The following is a 21,350-nucleotide window of genomic DNA, read 5'->3' as shown; positions in this document are numbered from 1 at the left end:
CCCACTGGGTAGATGTATGGACTCCCGCCGCAAGAACAGCAGCGGCGGCACCAGTAGCAGCATCTCGCAAACGCCAACTCTTTCCTAGGCAGGCTACGCTTTGTATCACCGCTTTCCAGAATACGCACACAGCTGAAAACCTCTTACGGCAACTGAGGAAGATCATCGCGGAATGGCTTACCCCAATTGGACTCTCCTGTGGATTTGTGGCATCGGACAACGCCAGCAATATTGTGTGTGCATTAAATATGGGCAAATTCCAGCACGTCCCATGTTTTGCACATACCTTGAATTTGGTGGTGCAGAATTTTTAAAAAAACGACAGGGGCGTGCAAGAGATGCTGTCGGTGGCCAGAAGAATTGCGGGATACTTTCGGCGTACAGGCACCACGTACAGAAGACTGGAGCACCACCAAAAACTACTGAACCTGCCCTGCCATCATCTGAAGCAAGAAGTGGTAACGAGGTGGAATTCAACCCTCTATATGCTTCAGAGGTTGGAGGAGCAGCAAAAGGCCATTCAAGCCTATACAATTGAGCACGATATAGGAGGTGGAATGCACCTGTCTCAAGTGCAGTGGAGAATGATTTCAACGTTGTGCAAGGTTCTGATGCCCTTTGAACTTGCCACACGTGAAGTCAGTTCAGACACTGCCAGCCTGAGTCAGGTCATTCCCCTCATCAGGCTTTTGCAGAAGAAGCTGGAGGCATTGAAGAAGGAGCTAAAAGGGAGCGATTCCGCTAGGCATGTGGGACTTGTGGATGCAGCCCTTAATTCGCTTAACAAGGATTCACGGGTGGTCAATCTGTTGAAATCAGAGCACTACATTTTGGCCACCGTGCTCGATCCTAGATTTAAAGCCTACCTTGGATCTCTCTTTCCGGCAGACACAAGTCTGCTGGGGTTGAAAGACCTGCTGGTGACAAAATTGTCAAGTCAAGCGGAACGCGACCTGTCAACATCTCCTCCTTCACATTCTCCCGCAACTGGGGGTGCGAGGAAAAGGCTCAGAATTCCGAGCCCACCCGCTGGCGGTGATGCAGGGCAGTCTGGAGCGACTGCTGATGCTGACATCTGGTCCGGACTGAAGGACCTGACAACGATTACGGACATGTCGTCTACTGTCACTGCATATGATTCTCTCAACATTGATAGAATGGTGGAGGATTATATGAGTGACCGCATCCAAGTAGGCACGTCACACAGTCCGTACTTATACTGGCAGGAAAAAGAGGCAATTTGGAGGCCCTTGCACAAACTGGCTTTATTCTACCTAAGTTGCCCTCCCACAAGTGTGTACTCCGAAAGAGTGTTTAGTGCCGCCGCTCACCTTGTCAGCAATCGGCGTACGAGGTTACATCCAGAAAATGTGGAGAAGATGATGTTCATTAAAATGAATTATAATCAATTCCTCCGCGGAGACATTGACCAGCAGCAATTGCCTCCACAAAGTACACAGGGAGCTGAGATGGTGGATTCCAGTGGGGACGAATTGATAATCTGTGAGGAGGGGGATGTACACGGTGATATATCGGAGGGTGAAGATGAGGTGGACATCTTGCCTCTGTAGAGCCAGTTTGTGCAAGGAGAGATTAATTGCTTCTTTTTTGGGGTGGGTCCAAACCAACCCGTCATATCAGTCACAGTCGTGTGGCAGACCCTGTCACTGAAATGATGGGTTGGTTAAAGTGTGCATGTCCTGTTTTGTTTATACAACATAAGGGTGGGTGGGAGGGCCCAAGGACAATTCCATCTTGCACCTCTTTTTTCTTTTCTTTTTCTTTGCATCATGTGCTGATTGGGGAGGGTTTTTTGGAAGGGACATCCTGCGTGACACTGCAGTGCCACTCCTAGATGGGCCCGGTGTTTGTGTCGGCCACTAGGGTCGCTAATCTTACTCACACAGTCAGCTACCTCATTGCGCCTCTTTTTTTCTTTGCGTCATGTGCTGTTTGGGGAGGGTTTTTTGGAAGGGACATCCTGCGTGACACTGCAGTGCCACTCCTAGATGGGCCCGGTGTTTGTGTCGGCCACTAGGGTCGCTAATCTTACTCACACAGCTACCTCATTGCGCCTCTTTTTTTCTTTGCGTCATGTGCTGTTTGGGGAGGGTTTTTTGGAAGGGACATCCTGCGTGACACTGCAGTGCCACTCCTAGATGGGCCCGGTGTTTGTGTCGGCCACTAGGGTCGCTAATCTTACTCACACAGCTACCTCATTGCGCCTCTTTTTTTCTTTGCGTCATGTGCTGTTTGGGGAGGGTTTTTTGGAAGGGCCATCCTGCGTGACACTGCAGTGCCACTCCTAGATGGGCCCGGTGTTTGTGTCGGCCACTAGGGTCGCTAATCTTACTCACACAGCTACCTCATTGCGCCTCTTTTTTTCTTTGCGTCATGTGCTGTTTGGGGAGGGTTTTTTGGAAGGGACATCCTGCGTGACACTGCAGTGCCACTCCTAGATGGGCCCGGTGTTTGTGTCGGCCACTAGGGTCGCTTATCTTACTCACACAGCGACCTTGGTGCAAATTTTAGGACTAAAAATAATATTGTGAGGTGTGAGGTATTCAGAATAGACTGAAAATGAGTGTAAATTATGGTTTTTGAGGTTAATAATACTTTGGGATCAAAATGACCCCCAAATTCTATGATTTAAGCTGTTTTTTAGTGTTTTTTGAAAAAAACACCCGAATCCAAAACACACCCGAATCCGACAAAAAAAATTCGGTGAGGTTTTGCCAAAACGCGTTCGAACCCAAAACACGGCCGCGGAACCGAACCCAAAACCAAAACACAAAACCCGAAAAATTTCAGGCGCTCATCTCTAGTATATAGCAGTACGGTAGGCCACTGCTGTACCTACCTCTGTGTCGTCACTCGTCGTCCATAAGTATACTATCCATCCATCTACATTGTATACCTGTGGTGTCTTTTTTTTTAATACTATAAACGCAGTCTGCTGACAGTGTCCACCAGGTCCATTATACTGTATACAGCAGTACGGTAGGCCACTGCTGTACCTACCTCTGTGTTGTCACTCGTCGTCCATAAGTATACTATCCATCCATCTACATTGTATACCTGTGGTGTCTTTTTTTCTTTATACTATAAACGCAGTCTGCTGACAGTGTCCACCAGGTCCATTATACTGTATATAGCAAGCAATACGGTAGGCCACTGCTGTACCTACCTCTGTGTCGTCACTCGTCGTCCATAAGTATACTATCCATCCATCTACATTGTATACCTGTGGTGTCTTTTTTTCTTAATACTATAAACGCAGTCTGCTGACAGTGTCCACTAGGTCCATTATACTGCATATAGCAGTACGGTAGGCCACTGCTGTACCTACCTCTGTGTCGTCACTCGTCATCCATAAAGTATACTATCCATCCATCTACATTGTATACCTGTGGTGCCTTTTAGTTGTGTGCATTAAAATATGGAGAACAAAAATGTGGAGGTTAAAAAAATAGGGAAAGATCAAGATCCACTTCCACCTCGTGCTGAAGCTGCTGCCACTAGTCATGGCCGAGACGATGAAATGCCATCAACGTCGTCTGCCAAGGCCGATGCCCAATGTCATAGTACAGAGCATGTAAAATCCAAAACACAAAAGATCAGTAAAATGATCCAAAAATCAAAATTAAAAGCGTCTGAGGAGAAGCGTAAACTTGCCAATATGCCATTTACGACATGGAGTGGCAAGGAACGGCTGAGGCCCTGGCCTGTGTTCATGGCTAGTGGTTCAGCTTCACATGAGGATGGAAGCCCTCAGCCTCTCGCTAGAAAAATGAAAAGACTTAAGCTGGCAAAAGCACAGCAAAGAGCTGTGCGTTCTTCGAAATCACAAATCCCCAAGGAGAGTCCAATTGTGTCGGTTGCGATGCCTGACCTTCCCAACACTGGACGGGAAGAGCTTGCGCCTTCCACCATTTGCATACCCCCTGCAAGTGCTGGAAGGAGCACCCGCAGTCCAGTTCCTGATAGTCAAATTGAAGATGTCAGTGTTGAAGTACACCAGGATGAGGATATGGGTGTTGCTGGCGCTGGGGAGGAAATTGACAAGGAGGATTCTGATGGTGAGGTGGTTTGTTTAAGTCAGGCACCCGGGGAGACACCTGTTGTCCGTGGGACGAATATGGCCATTGACATGCCTGGTCAAAATACAAAAAAAATCAGCTCTTCGGTGTGGAATTATTTCAACACAAATGCGGACAACAGGTGTCAAGCCGTGTGTTGCCTTTGTCAAGCTGTAATAAGTAGGGGTAAGGACGTTAACCACCTCGGAACATCCTTACTTATACGTCACCTGCAGCGCATTCATCATAAGTCAGTGACAAGTTCAAAAACTTTGGGCGACAGCGGAAGCAGTCCACTGACCAGTAAATCCCTTCCTCTTGTAACCAAGCTCCCGCAAACCACACCACCAACTCCCTCAGTGTCAATTTCCTCCTTACCCAGGAAAGCCAATAGTCCTGCAGGCCATGTCACTGGCAAGTCTGACGAGTCCTCTCCTGCCTGGGATTCCTCTGATGCATCCTTGAGTGTAACGCCTACTGCTGCTGGCGCTGCTGTTGTTGCTGCTGGGAGTCGATCGGCATCCCAGAGGGGAAGTCGGAAGACCACTTGTACTACTTCCAGTAAGCAATTGACTGTCCAACAGTCCTTTGTGAGGAAGATGAAATATCACAGCAGTCATCCTGCTGCAAAGCGGATAACTGAGGCCTTGGCAGCCTGGGTGGTGAGAAACGTGGTTCCGGTATCCATCGTTACTTCAGAGCCAACTATAGACTTGATTGAGGTACTGTGTCCCCGGTACCAAATACCATCTAGGTTCCATTTCTCTAGGCAGGCGATACCGAAAATGTACACAGACCTCAGAAAAAGAGTCACCAGTGTCCTAAAAAATGCAGTTGTACCCAATGTCCACTTAACCACGGACATGTGGACAAGTGGAGCAGGGCAGACTCAGGACTATATGACTGTGACAGCCCACTGGGTAGATGTATTGCCTCCCGCTGCAAGAACAGCAGCGGCGGCACCAGTAGCAGCATCTCGCAAACGCCAACTCGTTCCTAGGCAGGCTACGCTTTGCATCACCGCTTTCCAGAATACGCACACAGCTGAAAACCTCTTACGGCAACTGAGGAAGATCATCGCAGAATGGCTTACCCCAATTGGACTCTCCTGGGAATTTGTGACATCGGACAACGCCAGCAATATTGTGCGTGCATTGCATCTGGGCAAATTCCAGCACGTCCCATGTTTTGCACATACCTTGAATTTGGTGGTGCAGAATTATTTATAAAACGTCAGGGGCGTGCAAGAGATGCTGTCGGTGGCCCGAAGAATTGCGGGCCACTTTCGGCGTTCAGGCACCACGTACAGAAGACTGGAGCACCACCAAACACACCTGAACCTGCCCTGCCATCATCTGAAGCAGGAGGTGGTAACGAGGTGGAATTCAACCCTCTATATGCTTCAGAGGATGGAGGAGCAGCAAAAGGCCATTCAAGCCTATACATCTGGCCACGATATAGGCAAAGGAGGTGGAATGCACCTGTCTCAAGCGCAGTGGAGAATGATTTCAACGTTGTGCAAGGTTCTGCAACCCTTTGAACTTGCCACACGTGAAGTCAGTTCAGACACTGCCAGCCTGAGTCAGGTCATTCCCCTCATCAGGCTTTTGCAGAAGAAATTGGAGATATTGAAGGAGGAGCTAAAACAGAGCGATTCCGCTAGGCATGTGGGACGTGTGGATGGAGCCCTTCATTCGCTTAACCAGGATTCACGGTGGTCAATCTGTTGAAATCAGAGCACTACATTTTGGCCACCGTGCTCGATCCTAGATTTAAAACCTACGTTGTATCTCTCTTTCCGGCAGACACAAGTCTGCAGGGGTTCAAAGACCTGCTGGTGAGAAAATTGTCAAGTCAAGCGGAACGTGACCCGTCAACAGCTCCTCCTTCACATTCTCCCGCAACTGGGGGTGCGAGGAAAAGGCTAAGAATTCCGAGCCCACCCACTGGCGGTGATGCAGGGCAGTCTGGAGCGAGTGCTGACATCTGGTCCGGACTGAAGGACCTGCCAACGATTACTGACATGTCGTCTACTGTCACTGCATATGATTCTCTCACCATTGAAAGAATGGTGGAGGATTATATGAGTGACCGCATCCAAGTAGGCACGTCAGACAGTCCGTACATATACTGGCAGGAAAAAGAGGCAATTTGGAGGCCCTTGCAGAAAATGGCTTTATTCTACCTAAGTTGCCCTCCCTCCAGTGTGTACTCCGAAAGAGTGTTTAGTGCAGCCGCTCACCTTGTCAGCAATCGGCGTACGAGGTTACTTCCAGAAAATGTGGAGAAGATGATGTTCATTAAAATGAATTATAATCAATTCCTCCGTGGAGACATTCACCAGCAGCAATTGCCTCCAGAAAGAGCACGGGGACCTGAGATGGTGGATTTCAGTGGGGACGAATTAATAATCTGTGAGGAGGGGGATGTACACAGTGAAAGGGGTGATGAATCGGACGATGATGATGAGGTGGACATCTTGCCTCTGTAGAGCCAGTTTGTGCAAGGAGAGATTGATTGCTTCTTTTTTGGTGGGGGCCCAAACCAACCAGTCATTTCAGTCACAGTCGTGTGGCAGACCCTGTCGCTGAAATGATGGGTTCGTTAAAGTGTGCATGTCCTGTTTATACAACATAAGGGTGGGTGGGAGGGCCCAAGGACAATTCCATCTTGCACCTCTTTTTTCTTTCATTTTTCTTTGCATCATGTGCTGTTTGGGGACAATTTTTTTGAAGTGCCATCCTGTCTGACACTGCAGTGCCACTCCTAGATGGGCCAGGTGTTTGTGTCGGCCACTTGTGTCACTTAGCTTAGTCACACAGCGACCTTGGTGCGCCTCTTTTTTTCTTTGCATCATGTGCTGTTTGGGGAGTATTTTTTTCAAGTGCCATCCTGTCTGACACAGCAGTGCCACTTCTAGATGGGCCAGGTGTTTGTGTCGGCCACTTGGGTCGCTTAGCTTAGTCACACAGCTACCTCATTGCGCCTCTTTTTTTCTTTGCATCATGTGCTGTTTGGGGACAATTTTTTTGAAGTGCCATCCTGCCTGACACTGCAGTGCCACTCCTGGATGGGCCAGGTGTTTGTGTCGGCCACTTGTGTCGCTTAGCTTAGCCATCCAGCGACCTCGGTGCAAATTTTAGGACTAAAAATAATATTGTGAGGTGTGAGGTGTTCAGAATAGACTGGAAATGAGTGGAAATTATGGTTATTGAGGTTAATAATACTATGGGATCAAAATGACCCCCAAATTCTATGATTTAAGCAGTTTTTTAGAGTTTTTTGAAAAAAACACCCGAATCCAAAACACACCCGAATCCGACAAAAAATTTTCGGTGAGGTTTTGCCAAAACGCGTCCGAATCCAAAACACGGCCGCGGAACCGAACCCAAAACCAAAACACAAAACCCGAAAAATTTCCGGTGCACATCACTAATATATATGTGTCATTGGGGGTCATTCCGACCCGTTCGCTCGCAGCGGTTCTTCGCTGAGGTGCGAATGGGTCCGGAATGCTGCATGCGCGGCGGGCAACGACGCTAACAACAAGGAAAACGGTCGCAGCAGCGACCGCAAGAAGATGGACAGCAAGAGGGCGTTCCTGGGCATCACCTTACTGTTTCCTGACGTTTTCGAGGAGTGGTAAGTAAAATGCAGGCGTTTCCAGGCGAATGGAGGGCGGAGGTGTGACGTCAAAGCCGGCCCCATCAGCGCTGAGATCGTCGCACAGGGTAAGTATGTCCAGGGCTGGTCTTGTTTTACACAAAACTTTTTAGCTAAGCAGGGCTGCACAAGTGTTCGCAGCCCTGCTAAGCTAAAATACAATACACACCCCCATAAGCGGGGATTAGTTGATCGCACCAGCAGCAAAAAGTTGCCGGCTGCGATCAACTCGGAATGACCACTATTATCTTAGTAGGGGACCCCCCCAAAAAAGTGTGATTTTGAATTTTGGATAAGGGATACTCAACCTGTATATATGAGTTTCGTAAAGGTATCCGTTCACATGGTCGACCATGTTATGGTCGACAGTCATTAGGTCGACCACTATTGGTCGACATTGACATGGTCGACACATGAAAATGGTCGACACATGAAAGGTCGACACATGAAAAGGTCGACATGAGTTTTAACTTTTTTTACTTTTGGGGAACTTTTCCATACTTTACGATCCACGTGGACTACGATTGGAACGGTAATCTGTGCCGAGCGAAGCGGTAGCGGAGCGAAGGCACCATGCCCGAAGCATGGCGAGCGAAGAGAGCCATGCGAGGGGACGCGGTGCACTAATTGGGGTTCCCAGTCACTTTACGCAAAAAACGACACCCAAAAAAAGTAAAAAAACCCATGTCGACCTTTTCATGTGTCGACCTTTCATGTGTCGATCATTTTCATGTGTCGACCATGTGTCCATGTCGACCATGTCAATGTCGACCAATAGTGGTCGACCTAATGACTGTCGACCATAACATGGTCGACCATTCATACCGGAACCATTTGCATATTAACCTATTTATAGTAAGAATTTCTACATGTTATTTTTTTATGTTAAAGATCCTGTAAAACAGATGTATAAAGGACACTCATCAAGGACTGGAATATACATTCAAACTATTTGTATGTATATCCGGGATAAACTCTACAACTACTGTACCAATTTTGATGGGGTTTTCACTGAAATGTTCCTTGATACCCTCCAAGCAACATAGGCTAAAAATCATCTCGCTATCATGTTAATTGGCTAATTACCAAACAAAAAAAACACCCACCACACATATACACACAATACATACACACATACTACACACACACACACACACACACACACACACACACTACACACACATCTATCTATATATTATATTACATATCTATACTATTAATAAAATTGTTTGTTTGTATGTATGTTCACGATAAACTTGAGAACTACTGAACTAATTTTGATTGAGATTTTACAGAAATGTTCCTTGAGATCAGGGACATGCGGTGAGGTAAATGGCTCTGGAGGCACTAGCTAATACCAGAGCCAGATTTACACACAATATATGAGCCAATGTGGGCATTAGATACAGGTGCAGCAGTATATACTGCTGGAAATTTGGTGAGTTTTGATCAGAGATGTGTAGAAAAGGTAGGCAGGTGAGGCACTGCCTCCCCTGTCATAGACTTTTTACTCCAGAGTTTTGACTATAAAAAATCTTTTTTTTCTTATATATTCTTTGTATTTTTCATATAATTTATTTAGTCGAAACTCTGGCTTATAAGATTGTATAACAGGAAAGGCTCTGCCTCACCTCACCGCAAGTCACTGCTTGAGATCCTCCAAGTAACATAGGCTATGAATCATCTTGCTATCATGTTAATTGGCTAATTAGTGAAAAAAAATAATCAAAGCATCGAATCATATCTGTCGTACCACAGAACAGGTAATACAGAGGTCAGAGCCACATATGGGTGGTTTATCAAAGGCACACTTGGGTAATGGGGCAAATAATAATGAGGCACCCCCTGTCATTTAGGAAAATATTAATTTTATTTTATTCAAGTGCAGCAATACAGTGGGCAAAGGTGCTCGCGAATATGCGCCAGTCAGTGTCGTGGGCTGAGGGTACTAATACCGTTTGCCTGTCGCCTGCATGTCCTTGACTGCAGTGCTGCTGACTCTGATGCCCTCCCTTCCCCCAAACTCCCCCATCCTGTACCGGCTGGCAATTTTGCATACTGTGTTGCTGCACTAGAATAAAATAGGGGGGCACTTTTGTTAAGATATCTGTTTTTATTTTTCAACAGTATTTCATTCCTAAAATAAATAGGTATTACTCAAATAAATAGCTAGAATATATTAAGACATATGAGTGAACTAAAATATGTGAAACAGAAAAATGTATAATTGAATAAAATGAATAATCACTCAGCAGTGACGGGAGGAACCAGGCGCATCCAGCGGACACCCATGCAAAGTCAGGGAGAACATACAAACTCCACGGGAATTAAACTTGTGCTCAATGTGCACCTGACCTAGTAATGAAAACTGCTATGACACTGTACTGCTCTTACCATTTTCAAAAATGATCTATGAAAGTAAAATACACTGTCTAACGATGACCTAACATTCCACTGCATTTCTTTCAAAAAGTATTACATCTCCTTTTCTGACAGAGCGCTGAAGCTCCGCCAACACTTTTTTTTTTTAATAGAGTAAAATCTTTGTTCAAAAAATAAGTATCAGATACAGATAACAAGTGTGCAAGGAAGCAATAATAGTATAGAGTACTCATTAAAGACATATGGCGTCGTACCATCGGTGCAACAACCACAGAATATATATTCTTGGTGTAATAGTAAGAACTTGCAAACAATATATAATAGCAGAAAGAAAATCTGTATACAAGAATATCAGAGACCAAAATTTATTTTTTAACACAACCTGGTAAAAAAAAAAGAAAAGTATAACACAATACAATATAAATTGAGTAAAGTAAAGTGCACTGCATATCAGGAGAGAGTGGGCGCAAAGAATAAGCAGTGTAAGACCAAGCTCTACAGTGAAGGCTCATGAGTAGGGATGGCCAATCCCGGACTGTTTTTTCAATCCCGGGATTCGGGATTGAAAAATGCTCAATCCCGGGATTCCCGGGATGCCGGGATTGAACTGTACTATAATCTACAGCCCCATTTCAAATTCAGAAAAAAAAGAACATACTCACTACAGTAAATAAAAGGGTCCCCAAGGCTGAGAGGCAGGCAGCAGCAGCAGCGGGACAGTGACAACACTGCAGCAGAGCCGTTCACCACACACCATTCACTGTTCACCAGCTTTGTATTGAAGGCGGGTGGACTCACTGACGGGCAGGCTGAAGGCTGGTGCTGCGCAGCATGACCTTGCTGACGTCACGCTGCGTACAGCGCATGCGCACCTTAATCCCGTGAATCCCGGGATTGGAGCCTCCAATCCCGGGATTCAAATCCCGGCATTTTTGGCCTCAAATCCCGGGATCCCGCCGATCCCGATCCCGGGATTGGCCTCCCTACTCGTGAGAGGAGTAGACAGATCCCAAACAGGAGGACCATATTTTCTCAAAATTGGAGCTAGAATTAGTCTGCATTTACGCAAGTCGCTCTATAGAGACAGAGTCATTTACTAGTGCCGTAAAGGATGAAAAGGTGGGTCCCCTACAGGCCATCCAGAGCCGTACTATGCATACCTTGGCTAGGGCACAGATGTTGTGAACATATAACTCCTCCCATCTAGACAGAGAGCTAGAACCCGGTATGCCCAGTACATAAAATCTAGATGTCAGTACAGAAAAGGGTATTCCTGTATCTCCCAGGGCCAACTGGACCTGAGACCAAAAGGCCAGCACAGAAGGGCATTCCCACATAAGATGCCAGAAAGTACCTTGGGCAACAGCACATTTAGGACAGGCATCCGAGCGGCCATGTATAAACCCGGCAAGTCTAACTGAAGTCATGTAAGCCCTATGTAATATAAAGAACTGTATCTGTTGAAACCTACGGGACCTAGTTACAATACGTGGGTACTCCATAGCAAGTTCCCACTCTTCCCCTTCCACCGGGCCCAGGTCACCCTCCCACCTCACACGCAACCGAGAAAGCGGATTGGTGTGGTGCAGGGCAAGGAGACGCAGGTAGGAGACGGAAATTGGTTTAACCTGTCCCAAAGTAAGTATAAAAGTCTTGATGGGAAATGGTAGTAATGTGGGAGATGTGTGTCTGAACTGTGCCTGCAATGCATGTCTGAGTTGAAGGAAGTGAAAGAAGTACGAGTTAGTTAAACCAAACTCGTCCTTTAATTGGTGAAAGAACTTCAAAGTCCCATCGCAATACAGTTGGGACAATGAAACTATAGATTTAGGGGCCCACACACTAAGGCCAGAAAGAGATTTTAATTCAGGGAGCCAGCGAGAGTATCAGAGGGGAGTGTCCGGGTCAAGACCATCAAAGCCAGAAAGCACCCGCAGTGCATTATAAATGACTTAGACCAATTTATACAAAGGCCAGAAAAACTGCTAAAGTCACCAATCACTTGCAGAAGGGTTGGCATGGACATGGTATAGTCATGCAGGAACAATAATAAGTCATCCGCATAAAGAGCAATTTTATGCAGACTGGGGCTAATGCTTATACCCTGCATATCCAGATGTGACCTAATCAGACAAGCAAGGGGTTCAATGGCAATAGCAAAAAGTGCAGGGGAAAGAGGACACCCCTGTCTAGTGCCCCGTGACAGGGAAAAGGAGGTAGAGACATAACAGTTAACCAAAATTCTGGCAGTTGGCTACTGGTAAAGGAGTCTGGTCCAACGTAAATACTTTGGACCAAAGCCCATACCATACATGACCTCCCATAAATATAACCATTCCACACTATCAAATGCCTTGGCCGCATCTAAAGAAACTACGACCGAGTCAGAGGGAAAGTCATGTGGGGCCTGGAGAACAGTATATAAACAACGTAAATTCATGGACGTGGACATGCCAGGCATAAAGCCAGACTGGTCAGAATGAATTATGGTCTTGATAATGGTATTAAGCCTTAAAGCCTGAATTTTTGCCAGGATTTTGGCGTTGGTGGGGATAAGAGATATAGGTCTATAGGACTCTAACAGCCTGGGGTCCTTTCCGGGTTTCAGAATCACTATAATAATAGCCTCGGACATAGAAGCGGGAAGTCTACTTTCAACAAAAAGATCCAAAAATGGAGTGTAAAATGGGGACAAAGACACTAATATGTTTTTTTATATAATTCAATGGGAAGCCTATCACCACCAGGGGCTTTACCACCCGGAAAGGAACCGATAGATGCAGTAACCTCATCCAGTGTTATAGGTGAATGAAGAAAGGCGCTGGCCTCCGAGGGAAGTTTGGGGAGAGTAATGGGCGAAAGATACTGACAGAGCTCGAAAGTCGAGCAGTTTAAACGGGACTTATAGACATCAGTATAATAATTTTAAAACGTTTGTGCAATGTCTGGTGTAGTATCAACAGTGACACCGGCAAGGTTAATCACCTGTTTAACAGTAGCTCCAGGGCAAGCACAATGTATTAAATGGGCCAAGAGACTACTAGGTCTGTCCGCCTGCGCATAAATAGTATGTGCCCTAAACAATAGAGACCTAGAGTTTTTATCAGATAAGTGAGCCAGCCAGGCCGATTGGGCCAGCACCCAGTGGGTCTTAGTAGTGGGCAAACTGTCCGTCAGATATTGCATCTCTAGGGTCCGGAAGTCCGCTTCCAGTGCAGCCTCGGTATGCCGATAGGACAATTTAAGGGCAGCAATGCGCTTAATGAGAATGCTTTGCAAGTAGGCCTTAAAGGAATCCCAAACCACAGGTACAGGAGCAGACCCAGAGTTAAGGGCAAAGTATCCCTCCCATTGCTTCTCCAACCCCGGATCACGACCCATTTGCAACAACCAGGACGGGTGTAACTTCCAATAGGACTGTCCCCTCTGGCACACCACACTGATTGACAATAGTATAGGTGAATGGTCAGAGACACCCCTGGCCTCGTAATGAACATCAGTAAGTTTAGGTAAGAGGCAAGGGGAGACCAGGGCCAGGTCAATCCTAGAAAAGGAACCATGAGTTTTCGAAAAAAACAGGAGAATTGTTGAAGTGTGGGATGACGGCTCCTCCAAGCGTCTACCCACCCCACACTATCAATATAGTCCGCAAACTTGGAGGGGCCGCCACTAGTCACAGCAGGAAGGGGTGACTTTCATTTATCAAGTAGGGGGTCTAAGAGATTAATAAAATCCCCTAGGCAAATAACTGGAGTTTAGGGGAGAGGAGGCTATGCAGGTGACAGCTTTTTGTAAAACCTCATAGGCAACAGGAGGGGGAATATAAATTGCTAGAATGAAAAAAGGTTGGGAATACAATTTACACTCAATAAAAACAAATCTACCCCAGGGATCAGTCTGGATCCAGACTAATTCGAACTGTAGCGTTTTCCTAATCAGGACTGAAACCCCGCAAGAAAAAGAGGAGCTCAGACTCTACTGTGCATGTGTAGATCTCTGGGAAAATGGCGCGGTGGCCATTTTTCCTGAGATTTCTCTACTGCGCATGCGCAGAACTCAGAGAAAATGGCCGCTGGGCCATTTTCATTGTGTTCTAACAGCGCTGCGGATACCGGCGCTGGACTTCGGAGGGGTGAGTATTTTAAAAATGGGTGCAGTGTATGCGGTGGGGGCCCCCTCTGGACTCAGGGGCCCGTGTGCACCACACAGCACTCATTATAGAAACGCCAGTGCCCTTGACCCAAGAGCAGAGGAATGCTGAGCACCATGCGCTCATTATAAATACTCCACTGCCACAAATGTTGTGATATTGCAGCAGCATTAGTATCAATCAATAAATGTATGTGTTCCCAAAGCCCATGGCCCAATTAGGGGGGGGGCGGGGCTAAGGGGCATGTGCCCTGGGTGCAGAATCTGAGAGGGCGCAGAGATGGGTACCCTGCCTCCCCTTATTCCTCTCAGCCCTTAGGGGCTACCTTCTGCCAGGTCCAAGAACCACTAATGTGGACTCCTGTGAAACTCCCCCCGCCCCAGCAACTAGAATGCTAATGGATGGGGCAGAGGCGGTGACCATGGACTCTGCAGCTGCCCCCTTTCATTTCCCGAGCACTGGTCCATGGCCGCTCACACACTCCTGTACCTGTGTAAGCGATGTCTGCCCCCAGGTCTGTTCTCCAGCACCTCCCCCTTGTCGCAGCTCCACCAGAGGAGGACAGGGCCATAAGGGGCTACTTACTGCCAGATCCCAGACAGAACTCTTGCTGCAGGTCCCTGCTCCTCAGTACCACCAATGTGGACTCCTGGGGAACTACCCCCCCCCCCCCCCCCTCCAGCAAATAGAACACTTATGAATGGGGCAGGGGCGGTCGTTCACACACTCCTATGCCTGTGTAAACTATGCCTGGCCCTGTTCCTCAGGGCCGCCTCCTTCCTGCACAGTGAGAGGAAGCAGCAGCAGACGATAATTCGTCTGGCCAGTGAGGTGAGATCTCTATAACCCACATTGTGTATCCCCCCTCGCCTGAAGGTTGGTAGTCCTCCTCTTTAATTGGCCCTAGGTCCTGACTGGCATGCTGGGCTTTGTAGTCCTACAGCAGTTGGCCAGTCAGAGTCCCCCACAATACTGTATCTGAGGTACCTGTAGTTTTCTTGTGTTCCTATCCATTCTCCTAGGGAATGTGTGCTGTATGCACCCTGATGGTGCTGGTTTTCACTTTGCCAACTGTTTATTACTGTGTTTTTGACACAGTTCCAGAGTGTGTTTGTGTGGGCATGGGGGGCGCCAAATTACTGCCTTGCCCCGGGTGCCAAAAATCCGAGTTTCGGCCCTGCCAAAGCAGCTCTGATATGGAAAAATAGGAACATTGCTGGGCATGTACATACATGTGACCAAATGATGTCCGATATTAGACTTTATGTGCGATATTGGCCTTGGCGATTACCTTCTCACTAAACCAGCTACCCTACTATACATTTGTGAGTGTTGTATATTGTAACTTTTAGGCTTAGCTGTCAGAAATATCTGGGCAGGTAGAAATTGCTGAACATGATCCCAACTTTCAACAGCTGTCAAATTCACACCGTCTAGCCACAAAACTCCCCATACCGTCTAAAACAGTGCCATCAAAGTAGTACTGAAATGTATGATGCATCATAATGACTTGCTATGGTCTTAGAATTGTTCAGTTATACCCCTTTCACATCTCCAATGCCGGATCCCACCCGGGAATTGGAAACGGGTCCTTCCCGGGTGGGATCCGGCATTGGAGACTCTCCTACCCCTTTCGCTGGCTTCCAGACGCGGCAATATGCCGGGTCGGTTTCCATAGCGGCGAGGGGGTGCGGCGTGGACGGTGGTGGAGGCGGCGTTGGGAGATGAGCTCATCTCCGCGCCGCCTCTCCCTATCTAGTAAACGGGTCCCGGGTCGCATCGACCCGGGAATCTGTTTATGCAGCCACTGACCCGGTATTCAACCCGGGAATAACACTGCTTATGACCCGGGAATTCAGACTTGGCGCTTTCACACCGCACACTGACCCATGTGTGGTGTGAAAGGGGTATGAGAAATCAGTGGATATATCATAATTAAGTAACAAAATATTAATGCACATAAGTTTGTATCTATGGGGCTAATTCAGAGTTGATCGTAGATGTGCTAAAAAAAATGCACATTTACGAACATTTACTCTGACATGTGGGGGGACGCCCAGCACAGGGCAAGTCCACCCCTTATGCTGGATACAGCCCCCCCCCCCCCCTTCCCTGCAGACATGCGAGAGCATCGCACTGCTGCAATGTTTCGGATAGCAACGGCTGTGTGTGGCATCACACAGCCGCCACGTCCCGCCCCGCCCCGCCCCGCCCCGCAAATGGTCCAGACATGCCTGCTCTGTCCGGACCGTGCCCCCCCAATGCGGCCACAATGCCCACTCATCCCGTGATGGCCTCTGCCTGTCATTTAGGCAGAGGCGGTCGCATATCATTATCTGCGCACGCGCAGTGCGGCTGCTGCACGTGCACACACTTCACAGGGCTTCAGTCTTTGACCGCTGCCGTAGCAGCGTTCAGGTCTGAATCGGCCCCTATATGACACCATTATCTATTATTAAGCAAATATGGATGATAGACAGATGATAGATAGATAGATAGATAGATAGATAGATAGATAGATAGATAGATAGATAGATAGATAGATAGATAGACAGACAGATATATTGGGTTTTGTTCACCATTACCTTAGTCATATGGGCATCTCCTAATGAAATAGACCGACGTGGACTACAATGTCTTTGCTGGACTTCTTCCCGCTTTCCAAATAGCTCCTCCATCGTTCTAGTGTCAATCTGCAGATCTCCCTGCGAAGTTTCCAAACTCCACAGACTGCATCGACCCTTAACTTTCTCTGGTGGAATAGCCTCCCAGTTAAAGTTCCTTAAGCGTAATCGCTGCTTTGAGTTACATTTCTGCAGCAGACCACTAGGGGGTTCAGTGAGTGCTATGACTGGAGGTGGTGGAGGAGGGGGTGCTGGAATTTCAGAAGAACTGAATTTCTCTGAATTGGTGAAGTCATTGTACTGGACAGGAGACTGGTCACAAACACTGTTGCTCTCTTTTGATCCCATGTTCATGTTGATAAGCATTTCATGGAGGTTCCTGGAAGCCCCGTTCTGTCCTCAGGATTGGAACCTACAGGATGGAAATAACCAACAGAGTCTCAGTGGAGTTTTCACATGGCTCATTGAGCATAGGCACGCACGAGATCCCTGTGAACAGCTGTCAGAACAAGAGACAAACCACAGGAATTCCAGCATTGACAAAAGAAAATGCATTTAGTTGAAATATTAATGATTTACTGAATGTCTACACCTGAGAGGCTAATTGGGTATTGAATGATACTGTAACTAGAGTGCAATCAGCAATGAATACTCTTATTTTACAGATCTATGCAACTGCAGGATGCCCACGTCTTCACAGGGGCGTAAGTGCAACCCAGTGGCCTGGAGGCAAGTTGGAGTTTGGTGCCCCCCCCCCCCCCCCAAAAAAAAAGAGGAACAACAATTATGTTGTGTGTGTGTGTTAGTTTGTGTACAAACACACACAACTTACATAATTATATAAATAGAGCTGTCATCCGGTCTACAGGGACCGGAGCCCACAGTGAATTGACAGGACTCCAGCTACATTATGTGACAAAGGCTGGTGGGTCAAGATCAGACTCACATGATTCAGCCATCTGCATCATGCAGAATCAGTGTGCACTGGCAGGTCCCATCTCACTATCTAGCAGCAATGATGGGTGCATCATCACTTGCTTCAGCGCAGGCTGAGCGGTCCCAGACAGGGGCCATCCTGTCCCCTACTGCAGTGTTAGCAGGGCTCCTGGTACAAAACCCATTAACTCTACAGCACAGCCGCTGCTTCGTAGAGCTCCATTAGAAGGCCAGCTGTCACACTTGGATCCCACTTGGAACTACACAGGTGCTGCTGTACATGCAGGTGCCCCCTCAGGGCTTGGAGCCCGGAGGTAGGCGTCTCCATTGCCTCTGGGAGTTACACTCCAGCTTCTTCACCATATATCTGACTCTAGAATTTGCCAGCTCTAGTTCCTCTATTGATGTTTAACTGTTCTTTTATTTAGCTAAATAAACCATGACATAAATATTCTGAATGCTTTAAGATACTAGGAGGAGAGGGCTATAGGGAAGTCATTCATACAATGTGCGTCACAGATTGTGGGATAAATCCACATTGTCTAAACCATGTTACACTGCAGGAGGGGAGAAAGACAATTTTAAAAGTTAATAAAAAGAGTACAAAATGCCGGGGTTACGCATAGAAAGGCAAAGATACATTGATGGATGAAAAGCGGCAAAGGCAGATTATAATAAGATTTTACTCACCGGTAAATCTATTTCTCGTAGTCCATAGTGGATGCTGGGAACTCCGTAAGGACCATGGGGAATAGCGGCTCCGCAGGAGACTGGGCACAACTAAGAAAGATTTAGGACTACCTGGTGTGCACTGGCTCCTCCCTCTATGCCCCTCCTCCAGACCTCAGTTAGGAAACTGTGCCCGGAAGAGCTGACACAATAAGGAAAGGATTTTGGAATCCCGGGTAAGACTCATACCAGCCACACCAATCACACCGTACAACTCGTGATACTATACCCAGTTAACAGTATGAATAACAACTGAGCCTCACGAACAGATGGCTCATAACAATAACCCTTTAGTTAGGCAATAACTATATACAAGTATTGCAGACAATCCGCACTTGGGATGGGCGCCCAGCATCCACTACGGACTACGAGAAATAGATTTACCGGTGAGTAAAATCTTATTTTCTCTGACGTCCTAGTGGATGCTGGGAACTCCGTAAGGACCATGGGGATTATACCAAAGCTCCCAAACGGGCAGGAGAGTGCGGATGACTCTGCAGCACCGAATGAGCAAACTCAAGGTCCTCCTCAGCCAGGGTATCAAACTTGTAGAATTTAGCAAACGTGTTTGAACCCGACAAAGTAGCAGCTCGGCAAAGTTGTAAAGCCGAGACCCCTCGGGCAGCCGCCCAAGAAGAGCCCACTTTCCTCGTGGAATGGGCTTTTACAGATTTAGGATGCGGCAGTCCAGCCACAGAATGTGCAAGTTGAATCGTACTACAGATCCAGCGAGCAATAGACTGCTTTGAAGCAGGAGCACCCAGTTGGGCGCATACAGGATAAATAGCGAGTCAGTTTTCCTGACTCCAGCCGTCCTGGAAACATAGATTTTCAGGGCCCTGACTACGTCCAGTAACTTGGAATCCTCCAAGTCCTTAGTAGCCGCAGGCACCACAATAGGTTGGTTCAAATGAAAAGCTGATACCACCTTAGGAAGAAATTGGGGACGAGTCCTCAATTCCGCCCTATACATATGGAAAATCAGATAAGGGCTTTTACATGACAAAGCCGCCAATTCTGACACACGCCTGGCCGAAGCCAAGGCCAACAGCATGACCACTTTCCACGTGAGATATTTTAGTTCCACGGTTTTAAGTGGCTCAAACCAATGTGACTTAAGGAAATTCAACACCACGTTGAGATCCCAAGGTGCCCCTGGAGGCACAAAAGGGGGCTGAATATGCAGCACTCCTTTAACAAACGTCTGAACTTCAGGCAGTGAAGCCAGTTCTTTTTGGAAGAAAATCGACAGAGCCGAAATCTGGACCTTAATGGAACCCAATTTTAGGCCCATAGACACCCCTGACTGTAGGAAGTGCAGAAATCGACCCAGCTGAAATTCCTCCGTTGGGGCCCTTCTGGCCTCACACCACGCAACATATTTTCGCCATATGCGGTGATAATGGTTTGCGGTCACCTCCTTCCTAGCTTTAATCAGCGTAGGGATGACTTCCTCCGGAATGCCCTTTTCCTTCAGGATCCGGCGTTCAACCGCCATGCTGTCAAACGCAGCCGCGGTAAGTCTTGGAATAGACAGGGTCCCTGCAGCAGCAGGTCCTGTCTGAGCGGCAGAGGCCATGGGTCCTCTGAGATCATTTCTTGAAGTTCTGGGTACCAAGCTCTTCTTGGCCAATCCGGAACCACAAGTATAGTTCTTTCTCCTCTCCTTCTTATTATTCTCAGTACCTTGGGTATGAGAGGCAGAGGAGGGAACACATAAACCGACTGGTACACCCACGGTGTCACTAGAGCGTCCACAGCTATCGCCTGAGGGTCCCTTGACCTGGCGCATTATCTTTTTAGCTTTTTGTTGAGGCGGGACGCCATCATGTCCACCTGTGGCCTTTCCCAACGGTGTACAATCATTTGGAAGACTTCTGGATGAAGTCCCCACTCTCCCGGGTGGAGGTCGTGCCTGCTGAGGAAGTCTGCTTCCCAGTTGTCCACTCCCGGAATGAACACTGCTGACAGTGCTACCACATGATTTTCCGCCCATTGGAGAATCCTTGTGGCTTCTGCCATCACCATCCTGCTTCTTGTGCCGCCCTGACGGTTTACATGGGCGACCGCCGTGATGTTGTCTGACTGGATCAGCACTGGCTGGTGTTGAAGCAGGGGTCTTGCCTGACTTAGGGCATTGTAAATGGTCCTTAGTTCCAGAATATTTATGTGTAGGGAAGTCTCCTGACTTGTCCATAGTCCTTGGAAGTTTCTTCCCTGTGTGACTGCCCCCCAACCTCGAAGGCTGGCATCCGTGGTCACCAGGATCCAGTCCTGTATGCCGAATCTGCGGCCCTCTAGAAGATGAGCACTCTGCAGCCACCACAGCAGCGACACCCTGGCCCTTGGAGACAGGGTTATCAGCCGATGCATCTGAAGATGCGACCCGGACCACTTGTCCAACAGATCCCACTGAAAGATCCTTGCATGGAACCTTCCGAATGGAATTGCTTCGTAAGAAGCCACCATCTTTCCCAGGACTCGCGTGCAGTGGTGCACCGAAACCTGTTTTGGTTTTAGGAGGTCTCTGACTAGAGACGACAACTCCTTGGCCTTCTCCTCCGGGAGAAACACTTTTTTCTGTTCTGTGTCCAGAACCATCCCCAGGAACAGTAGACGCGTTGTAGGAACCAGCTGCGACTTTGGAATATTCAGGATCCAGCCGTGCTGTTGTAGCACTTCCCGAGCTAGTGCTACTCCGATCAACAACTGTTCCCTGGACCTCGCCTTTATAAGGAGATTGTCCAAGTACGGGATAATTAAAACTCCCTTTTTCCAAAGGAGTAT

The 21,350-nt window shown here is 47.6% G+C and overlaps 1 protein-coding gene across 2 annotated transcripts in view; it reads right to left on the bottom strand.

The window, feature by feature from the left end:
• LOC134948882 (uncharacterized) overlaps nucleotides 1-21,350 on the bottom strand; it is a 283,590-nt gene that overhangs the window by 143,536 nt on the left and 118,704 nt on the right. For both annotated transcript variants that reach the window (XM_063937152.1, XM_063937151.1), the window contains one exon: nucleotides 16,860-17,310. In XM_063937152.1, the coding sequence (XP_063793222.1) occupies nucleotides 16,860-17,264 (405 nt within the window). In that variant the 5' untranslated portion in view covers nucleotides 17,265-17,310. The remainder of the gene's footprint in view (nucleotides 1-16,859; nucleotides 17,311-21,350) is intronic.

This window comes from Pseudophryne corroboree, chromosome 8 (assembly GCF_028390025.1).
Source record: "Pseudophryne corroboree isolate aPseCor3 chromosome 8, aPseCor3.hap2, whole genome shotgun sequence".
Taxonomy (NCBI): Eukaryota; Metazoa; Chordata; class Amphibia; order Anura; family Myobatrachidae; genus Pseudophryne; species Pseudophryne corroboree.
Note: the sequence above shows the minus strand (reverse complement) of the source record. Positions and strands in the feature narration are given on the sequence as shown.